Below are 10,720 nucleotides of genomic sequence, written 5' to 3' on the forward strand. Positions count from 1 at the left end.
AAAAAATATATTTTTTAAAATTTCTTTCGAAGTGTTAAAAATCTAAAAATTATTTTAATTTACTTTAAAAAATTACAAAAAAAAAAAAATATTTATTAATTAAATTAATATTGTGGCAAAATTATTTTTCTTTAAAAAAAAACTTATATTTTTCAAACAGAAAATTGGAATTTTCAAAAATAAAAATGAAAAAGAATTTTTTTTTGAAAAAACTTTGACTTAATTTTCATTTAAAGGTTAAAAAGTGTTAAAAGTCTTAAAAAGTGTTAAAAATTTTTTTTCCTTAAACTTTAATTCCAAATAAGTCAAAATTCAATAAAAAATCATTTTTCAAACATTTTTTGAAAAAAAAATTAAAGATTGAAAGTTTGAATTTGACCTAATTTTTCTTTTGAAAAACTTAAAACTTAAGTTAAAATTATTATGTTTTAAAATTTCCTGAAAACATTTAAAAAAACATTTTTTTTTGCAAAATTAAAAACAAAAATTTAAAATTTTCACATATTTAATCATAATTTTTTTAAAAATTAAATATATAAAAAAAAATTATTAAAAAAATTTAAAAAAAAAAATTAAAAACAAAAAATTTAAAAAAAAATTAAAAAAAAAATTAAAAAAAAATAAAACAAAAAATTTAGAATTAAAATATCACTTTTGACATCCCTAAAAATCTCCAACGGTAATAATTTTGTATTATTTTTCATACAAAATCTATAAAAAATTTTTATTTGAAAAAATTACAAAAATTGTCAAAAAATTATTTTCAACATCAAAAAACCCAATTAAATCAAAAATTCACTTGAAACTTTAAAAATATTAAAAAACAAATCGAATATTTTTCGAATATTTTACTAATACACATACTTGACATCCCTACCACATTCCAACAGCCAATCACGCGTGAGTTCAGGTGTGTTGTACGAGCCACTTTTTCAGTATTGTAAAAACAACAACACATCGAGGCGAGTTAGTCCGCAACTCCAAGGCATTTTTACTCGTATTTCGTGCCTTAAAATCCCGAAAAATCCCAAAAATATTCCCTAAAATTCACGTAAATCGTGTTAGTGTTGTGAAAAAAATCAAAATCTGTAAAAATTCGTTGAAAAATCGAAAAACAAGAAATGTCTGAAGCAATTTAATTAACTTCTTCTTGTTGGATATACTACACGTCGTGCATGGTAAGTAATTTAAGCACTTTTGGAGCAACTTCCGACGGCGTGCACGGCAACGGTGCAATGACTTGACACACAAATCGACGAGTTATTTGTTGTTATTACGACAACTTCCTTCCAAAATCGCTCGTCAGCGAATATTTTTCTTTTTATTTTGTGACGTGAAGAAGTGACCATTGGTCGATATGACGATAATGCGTCTTAGAGCGCATTAATTATGTATTTCCGAGTTTTTCTTCGTCTTCTTCTCGTAACGGGAACGAATGTACGGACGTGCAAAGAGTAAAGACCCCCTGATCGGCTTTTGTTATTCAAATTTCCATTCATCCGTAGAGAGAAGAAAAAACCATAATTGACTTATGTTTGACTGGGAATTCGGGACGGAACAATAGATCGACATCCTGGCACATTTACAACAAAAAATAAAAAAATCTAATTCCTATTCTCTCATTTTCCTGTTTCTTGTCTCTCGCAGCAGCAATCACATCGTAGGTAACAAATTACTTCCTGAAAAAATCGAAAAAAAGATGAAATCAAGAGTCGAAGAAGCAACAAATCCATCCAAAAGCACGAGAATGTTCAAAAAATTCGGACATGGTATCGTACTGACGCCCCGAAATTTGTCCGCCGCCCCAAAAGAAGATGAAGTGAATCACTACAACTTGTCGACGGGCGTCGTAACGACACATCCATCCACGTACCACGCGGCATCTTCGCTGAAAACGACACCACCGATCATTCCAGACACCCTCAAGCCCGATACGCCATCAAAACTGCGCCAATTGCTGCCCATTCTGCTATGCGTCATCTCCTTCGCCACCGTCATGAGCATTCTCATTGTCTACATCGACACGACAGGTAAGTGGAATTTCATATCTCCAACGTTCGAAAGAATTTTTTCGTCGGAATGACTCGCAGGCAATTAAAAAACTATTAAAATGTTGTGTTAACCTTTTTCTCCCGTATGGAGCGAGAGAGCATATGTCACAGCATCTGCTGGAAACACACAAAGTAACACATTTTCTTCATAAAAATTGTTTAAAATTACACAAAACCCGAAAAAAAAATTGAGAGATTACGTTCGTACGAGACGAAAATTTGTGGGCGTCTTAAGTACGACGAAGAACGACGCACGGCACGCTCATTCACTAAAAAAAATTAAAAATACCGATTCTACCTGCGCTGCGCTCTTCTGGAAGTATGTTTGTTTGTCGATGCACTGCCAGATGTGAATTACGGCGAAAAAGGAAACGAAAATAACATGCACGTCTCGACATCGACGACCGAGAGATGATCTAGAAAATAAACACAAAAGATAGAGCGAAAGGCAGGCACAATTTTTGAAAGTGTTTTCAATTTTTTTAACTTCTTAATTTTTTAGAAATTCAGAAATTTTTAAAAAGCTTAAAAAATTTCAATTTTTAGTTATTTTTGAATAATTTTTTTCAAAAAACTTAAAAATTTCCGTTTTTAATATAATTTTTGGAAAAATTCTCAGGTTTTTTAGAAAATTTATTTATAAAGTTTTTACTTTTGAAAAGTTTCAAAATTATTGTAAGAAATTATTTTTTCCATGAATTTTCGAATATTCTATTTTTGAAGCTATTTAATATTAAGTACTTATAAAAAGTGTAAATTTGATAATTTTTTGAAATTTTTATGGTTGAATATATTTTTCATTTACATAATTTTAAATAAAAAAAAATTAATTTTTACAAAAAAAATAAGAATTTTCGGCCAATTTTATTAAAATATTGAATAAAAATAGATTTAAAATAGATTTACAAATTTTTTTAAAAATTATTTTTTGGTTGAATTAAATATTTACTTAAATATATTTTTTTATATTTACTGTTATTGAATAATTTTTAATTAAAAAAAATTAACTTTCAAATTTTTGCAAAATTTAAGAATTTTTGAGCCAATTTGAGCAAAAAAAATAAAAAAATTTAAATTTTCTGTCAGCTTCAGTTATGAATGGAATTTTAAAATTAAATTATGAAGAAAATATTGACCACAAAAATTAATTAAATTAATATTCTTAATTTAATTAAATTAATTAAAAATTCTTTAAAAATTTCGCCTTTAGTACTTTTTGAAGGTTTTGAAATTAAATTATTATTATTATTATTATTAAAATTGAACTTAAATTATTTTCATCGAAATCAAAAATTTTTCAGTTAAAAAAAAATTCAAAAAATATATAAATTCTTTCTGGATTTAAAAAAATTTTTCAATTTTAAATTTTATTTATTTTATAAAAAATGACCAAAAACTACCTTTCATAATTTAAAAAAAAAAAATAAAAAAGGTAAAAATCGAAAACATTTTTAATAATTGTACCGTCCTAAAAACTAAGAAGTTTCTGTCCACACGACGAACGTACGACTCACGTATGTAATCCGATACCCGCTTTCCAAATGCATCCTGCATTCGATATGTTTCCAGAAAAAATCACATTTGATCGCATTTTTGACCTGTCTGAACTCTGAATTTCTAATAAGAATTGCAGACAGACAACAGATGATCAAATTCTTACGTTCGGGATGGATTATGTTAAATTACTTATTTACACTGAATCATCCATCGCAACGTTCTTCGTTTCTTTTGTGTGTTGATTGAAAAAAAAAAGTAAAAAAAAAAATTAAACAAAAAAGATCGCAACGTTCTTCGTTTCTTTTGTGTGTTGATTGAAAAAAAAGTAAAAAAAAAAAAATTAAACAAAAAAGATCGAAGCAATGAAGAAGAAAAAAAGGATGATCCATAAATTTATTGAAGTGTGACATGTGCTTTGTTTGCTTCACTCTCCAACAACTGCTGTCTGCAATTTTTTAACAAAGAAATTACTCATTACCAGCATTTTTTTTTTGTTGCAGAGATCCGACACCAGCAATTCCGATTAAACATGACACGGGACTACGATCTGCTGGGTGTGCAACAAGATAACCCCTCGCTCATTGCGTACATCCGTGAAGTGCATATGAAAAAGTACCCGAACATGGTGACGAATTTCCTTGCCACTTCGGGGCCTGCAGAGCATTTGAACTTTACGAATTCGCATGAACTCACGCCGAAACTGGCGAGCGATATTGCGTCATTAGTCGGAAATAAGCAAAAAGGAGTTTTCTTTCAATCACTCACCGGATCGAGTGGACCGATGATGACAGCGCCATGGCTTGCCGAGACACTCGGATGGACCGGATATATCGTCGAGCCAGATCCACGGAAGTATTTTGCGTTGCGCAAAGATAATGCGAGACGAAACGGCGTGCAAGTCATCCATGCGTGTCTCAGTCCTACCGGATATCCCAAAGAGGTGCGTTTTGCCAAATGGAAAACAAACATGACCCGAGTGTCGAATTTCATGAGTTTTTTTTTTAATTTTTTAGGTAACGTTGCATCATGAGGACTTGAATGACGTTAAAATTACGAGTGTAACGGATGAGGAGGATTGGTTCCATTCTCGTGTCAAATGTTTCCCGCTCTATACGCTGCTGCTTGCCGTGAATCACACACAAATTGATGTCTTGAGTCTCGGGTGTCAAGGACAGGAATTGGAGGTACGTTGAATTTTTTTTTCTTTAAAAGTCCCTTTTTTATTCAAAACTGAAGATTTAATGGTTTGGAAAAATAAATTTTTTATCAAAATAGGCTATTTTCGGTATTTTTTGTGAATATTTTTTAAAATTTTTCTACTTTTTTTTTTTTTAATTTTTCTATTTTTTTTTTAATTTTTATAGGCTTTTTTATTTTTTAATTTTTTTTTAAATTTTTTTTTTTATTTTTTTTAAATTTTTTTTTATATCTAATATCAATTTAATTATAACTTTTATGACCTTAATTAAAAAAAAAAAAAAAACAATTGAATTTCAAAATTTGTTTTTTTTTATTAAAATTTTGAGCTCAAAATATTTCAAATTTTTAATGAATTTAATTTTAATTATTTTTTTTATTAAATTTAACTTTTTAAAAATTTTTACCTATTTTATTTTTTTTTATTTCACAAAAATATTTAATAAAATTTTAATCAAAAAATATTATTTTTACAGATTCTCCAAACAATTCCATGGAACAAAGTACAAATCAACGTAATTTCCCTGCATCTCAGTCACAACTTTGATCACTTCGAGATGGAAACGGCCTTTTACACCAAGCGACTGATCAACTTTATGCGTAGCCGTTTCTACAAACTGGCAACGCAAGTATCCCACAATCTCATTTTCACGAAAATTGGTTCCGCGCGGAATCTGTAATATTAATTTAGCGTAATTCGAGTAATTTATTAGGTCATTAAGGTCAAAACTCAATTATGTGTGAATGGAATTGTCATTCACACATTTATACATATATATTTTTTTATTACGAGACATTTATCGGGCGTATGTCTGTTTCGCGTCATTATCGTCTTCGCATGTGAAAACTTAAAGTTTTCATCGCAAAAAAAAAAAACTATTCGTGTATGAATGATGAATGAATGTTTGAGATTTTTTTTTTGTTTGAATGTAATTTTCAAAAAGTTTTAAAAAGTTAACTTTATGTTTTGTGGTATTTTTTGTTATAATACAAAGGAAGTATTGCTCCTCATCATTTGTACACAAAAAACGAAAAAAAAATCATTATTGCTCATATTTTTTTGAAAACTTTTTTTTTTTGCTAAAATATTATTAAGAAGAAAAAAGTTTCCAATTTTTGTAATTATTGAGAAAAAATCAACAAATTTTCGTATAAAATACTGTAAATGCTAAATTTATGTTAATTTTTAGTGTTAAGAGTTATGTTTAAGAGAAGAGAAAAAAAAAACAAAAAAAAAGTAAAAACCAGTAGTTTTATGAAAGTATTTATTAAAATTTAGTATTATAGAAGTAACTCAAAAAAGCAATATATTCCGTTAGATAAAGAAGAATTTTTGCTCACTTCAATATTGCTTGACTTCAATTACATTCCCAACGCGAAACTAAAATAGAATCAAACACCAATATTTTAAGTAAGAAATAGTAGATAGTGAAAGAATTAAACAAGAATCTTGCCTTAACATGACAATTTTTTTAAGAAATATTAATCATGCGATTGCTCATGATTATATTTATAGAAGTTAAGTTAGTAAGCAGAAGCTTCTTGCGAACAAAAAAAGTATTCTAATCAAAAAAAATATTTATTAGGAAAAAAGCAGCTGATCGAAAGACTTATTAGTTGGAGATGATTTTTTTTTTAAATGAAACATTTATAATTTAAAAGTTCAGAAAATGAGATTTTAGAAAGCTCTACGTGTAATTTATTAAGCAATTCAGAGATATTAAAGTTAAAAATTATATAAAAAAAATAAAAATGTGTTTTAATAAATTTTAGGCTGTTCGAAGTTTTTGCAAAGTTTTTTTCTAATACAAATTTTTTTGGGGGAGGAGGCAGTAGATGAGCAAATGAATATGTAAGAGTAAGTATCTTTGCAAGATATTTTTTGTCAAAAGTGTTTGATTTCAGATCTTTGAATTAATTTTTGAAAATATAATTAAGGTAAACCTACTTTCCATGTATCTATGTTGAATCGTAAAACAGAGCATAGTTTTTTTTGTGAAAGTAATAAGAGAGTAAACAAAGGTTGACGAGCTGGATAAAAGTTTCTGTTTTAATCTGAACAGTTGTTTCGTGTTCTAGAAAGTGGAAGCATTAATGCTCTTAATAAAAAGCAGGTCAATATTTGCTTATGGTCATGAACTTCAACCTCGTCAATTTGTTGATCTTCTCCATTTTGTAAAACATGTCGGCATATGCGTTAAAATTCTATGGCGCCCAGTCACTTTTTCATTGAATTGCGAAGAACAGTCTCTCAGACAAGTAAGTAAGTAATATGCTGATGATTTCGTTGGTTGTATCTAGATCAGGTGAACATGATTATGTATTAAGAGGCATAAGAAATAATATATCGTCTTATAAGGAACCATCTTGTACCTTTAATTCTGTCTTTTTATCAAATCGATATGCAATGATATTTACCTAATAATAGATTTTTTTTCAAAATTCTAAATTAATTCTAAAATTTTATAAAAAAAACTTGAGTTTGTGAGTTTTTGAAAAAAATTGTTTTTGACATTACATATTGAAATTGAAAAAAAAATTTTTTTGACGATATTTTGCAAATAAATAATCAAAATTTTAAGACACTCGTTAATAACTCAAAATTAATTAGATTTTTCTTTAATTGAAATGTTACAAAAAAAAAAACATAAGTTCATGGGGTAAGAATTTTCGTAAGTATAAAACTTTTTAATTCGTTGTAACAGCCTAATTTTTCTTCATTTGAATTTTATTTGTTATTTGTCATTTTATTTGTTTTTATTTTTAGTTTCATAATTTTTTAATTCAATCCTTATTCAATTGTAGCAATTTCCCGAATCTGCTTAATTTTAGTGACCAATCTAATATCCATTCCCGCACTAATTTGCAAATATTTATCACTTGGAGCTCTCAAGAGCGTTACTGTCTGTTGCAAATTCGTTCCCAAGGACAATCCTAATTCCTCAAATACACTTCCCAAATACTCAATGTCTGTAGCGAGTTGTTTCACGCCACTTTTTGACAAAATGGTCAACGCTGAAATCTGTTCTTGGTACAATGCACAACATTCGTCGGCAATGAGGGACAACAGGATATCCGCACTATTTGCATCTTTGCCGTATTTCGTGTCAGAGAGTTCTAAAGATGTTTTTAAGGCATCCGATTGAGAAATCAGCAAAGGTTCTAAATGTTGTGGAAGTGTGAGAATGTATTGGCCAATGAGAGTGATATACTCGAGAGGAATGAAACTATAATCTGGCAAATCGGAAGTTGCGTTAGATTGATTGAACAAATCTTGGGTGCTGACTTGCTTGAGATGACCTTCAATTGGAGCAAAAATGATTGCAAGGAGGGTATCATGGATTTCTCCACATAAAGGTTGAAGATTTTCCAAAACTGATGGAAAGAGGGAACGTTTGTTGTTTTCTTTAATGACTTGGAGCAGTCGACGAAAGTCTTTTTCCTCACGTTTTGTCGTGATTTGATAACGAAAAGTGCGGTTTGCAGTTAAATCTTCATCCAAAGCAAGAACTGCACTTTCAATTTTGTTCTCGATGTCCTCGAGATGCAATTTTAGTTCGCCAACTAATTTCATCAAAGAGATGCAAATTTGCAAGGAACTCCAATCTTGTTGTTCGAGTTGATTTGAACGACTTATCTCAATTTGTTTCTGTGCCTTACGATATTTCTCCAAATAAGCCTTGAAAATGTCATTCAAAATTGTCACCAAAGTTCCAATTGCACAATTTTGTGTTATTTCTTCACATCGTTTGATTGCCTCATCCATCCAAAAGATCACTTTAGCATTTGCTGAGCTGCTATTGTGAGTTAACGATAAATTTGCTACATTTTGAGCCAATGTATTTTGTTCCAAATCCAAATATTGTCCCATGAACGACGAAAAATACCCAAAAATAGCTTTTGACAATGATGGTTCCTGCAAAATTGATTTTCCCTCGAGTTGTGATTGTAACATTTGACTAAAGTGAACATTAGCGGCAGATACTTCCCTCAAAACTTGCAACTTTTCGTTCGAACGTTTCAAAGCTGCTTGAATTGCTGTTTCGCGACTCGGCTGTAACGACACTAACAACTCAGAAATTGTGTAAACAGCTTGATCTGGATCCGAAAACACGCTATTGCACCATTTTGCTTGTTTCTGACAATTTTCCAGCAGTAAATCGTAGAAATCTCGCAAAAATCTATCGGAATTTGAGTTTTCTGCAAGTTCCAAGATCTCAGCCCATTGTCGTTGCAAGTTACTTTTCTGCACGGAGCGATAATAGTGCTTTAATTGCTTCGAACGATCCATACTATCGAAAATTTTTACATATTTTTTCGCGTCATCGAGATTTCCACTTGTGAAACTCTGAACAACGGGAATGCTCGCCAAGGCTTCTAACCGATTTTTGAAGTCTTCCACTTGTTGCGTTCTTTCAACTTGCCCAGGAAGGGATTTTTGCGCAATTAACGACTGTTGCAAAGCCATTAATTTATCACAGGCAGTCGTAATGTCATTTCGCTCAAGCAAATCTTCGAGTTCGGTCGTCAAGGCACCCCACGAATCAGATTCTTGCAATCCTTGTTTGGCAATTTGCAATTGTGTCTTCAAGTTATCCAAGTATTCCAAGCGATCGATGCCGCTGGAGGTTTCTTCTTGCACTGCTGCGATCTCTCGTTCGACCTCGGAGATGCTGGATTTTAAGGTAACAGCTTGTCCTTGCAAATTTTGGACGTCTTTCATGATCGAAGGTAAGCTATACAGAATTTCTTGACTTGTATCTTCGATTTTTTCGTTGACTTGTTGCACATAAAGCTGTAATTTGCTGACCAAAGATGTGACGGTGGCTTCTTTGCTTTGCTGATCTGCGGATTTGTCGGTGAAAATCTTGTTTACCCAATCAGTGGCGGAGAATTCGACGTTTGAGAAGTCAGAAACGTCCTGTGGAAGGTAAGAATTGTTTTAAATTTGAACAAAAAAAATTAAAAGTTAGTTCATACCATCTTGATTACGTGTCGTTTTCAGCTAAAATTAAAATTTTGATGAAATTCAAAGAAGTTATGGACTGTCAATTACGGATTTGGTAAGTTACTGCCTTTAATTGGTACAAATTATCTTCTAAATGTTTTTAGCGAACGTATTTTCAATGATTTTCAATTAATTTCAGCGAATTTTTCGATTTGTTTACATTTATCGTGACTGAATGTCATGCGAAATCCATAGTGACCTGTACCTCAAGATGAAATCCATAGTGACGAGAGTGCAATATGAATTCGTATGCCGTTATTTGCTAAATAATACCGAAAACAGCCTAAAAATCAGCTAAAAAATACCGAAAACAGCCTAAAAATCAGCTAAAAAATACCGAAAACAGCCTAAAAATCATCTAAAAAATACCGAAAACAGCCTAAAATTTTATTTTCAGCTCTGGACCGAAAACAGCCTAAAAATCAGCTAAAAAATACCGAAAACAGCCTAAAATTTTATTTTCAGCTCTGGACCGAAAACAGCCTAAAAATCATCTAAAAAAATACCGAAAACAGCCTAAAAATCAGCTAAAAAATACCGAAAACAGCCTAAAATTTTATTTTTAGCTCTGGACCGAAAACAGCCTAAAAATCATCTAAAAAAATACCGAAAACAGCCTAAAAAATCAGCTAAAAAATACCGAAAACAGCCTAAAATTTTATTTTCAGCTCTGGAGTGCACACATTTAATCAACTTTAAATTTCATTTAAGAAATCTCGTTAAAGATACTCAAAAAAATATAAATTTTTAGCCCCGAAAGCTAATGAACATGCTTTGAACTTTCTCGAAAATCCTCATTAAAAAATAATTCAAACCTCTCAACTTCACTCTGTGCGTAAATCAACAAAACTCCCCTTCACAAATAATTAATTCGCTAAAATCATGCATTTTTAATGAGTCACGACACGTTTTCCGCCACAATACGATTAATTAGCATTACAATTGACTTTGGCTAAGCCCTGGGTAA

General features: G+C 30.4%; 2 protein-coding genes across 4 annotated transcripts; one reads left to right on the forward strand and one right to left on the reverse strand.

The window, feature by feature from the left end:
• The first annotated feature begins 951 nt into the window (after positions 1-951).
• LOC134830916 (protein Star-like) lies at positions 952-5,918 on the forward strand. 3 transcript variants are annotated; one of them, XM_063844531.1, is made up of 5 exons: positions 952-1,182; positions 1,651-2,030; positions 4,049-4,488; positions 4,562-4,732; positions 5,222-5,918. In XM_063844531.1, the coding sequence occupies exons 2-5, from the start codon at positions 1,700-1,702 to the stop codon at positions 5,423-5,425; spliced, it is 1,146 nt and encodes a 381-aa protein (XP_063700601.1). In that variant the 5' UTR covers positions 952-1,182; positions 1,651-1,699; the 3' UTR covers positions 5,426-5,918. The 3 variants fall into 3 exon arrangements, with proteins under 3 accessions (XP_063700601.1, XP_063700600.1, XP_063700602.1); XM_063844530.1 differs by having other exon boundaries at positions 952-1,178; positions 1,648-2,030; XM_063844532.1 differs by having other exon boundaries at positions 952-1,178.
• A 1,491-nt stretch (positions 5,919-7,409) lies between these two features.
• On the reverse strand, positions 7,410-9,904 carry LOC134831282 (conserved oligomeric Golgi complex subunit 7-like). The gene is made up of 2 exons (XM_063844977.1): positions 9,726-9,904; positions 7,410-9,666 (listed from the first exon to the last, which is right to left on the reverse strand). The coding sequence occupies exons 1-2, from the start codon at positions 9,726-9,728 to the stop codon at positions 7,537-7,539; spliced, it is 2,133 nt and encodes a 710-aa protein (XP_063701047.1). The 5' UTR covers positions 9,729-9,904; the 3' UTR covers positions 7,410-7,536.
• Positions 9,905-10,720: the final 816 nt, after the last annotated feature.

The sequence above is a fragment of the Culicoides brevitarsis genome, chromosome 2, assembly GCF_036172545.1.
Source record: "Culicoides brevitarsis isolate CSIRO-B50_1 chromosome 2, AGI_CSIRO_Cbre_v1, whole genome shotgun sequence".
Taxonomy (NCBI): Eukaryota; Metazoa; Arthropoda; class Insecta; order Diptera; family Ceratopogonidae; genus Culicoides; species Culicoides brevitarsis.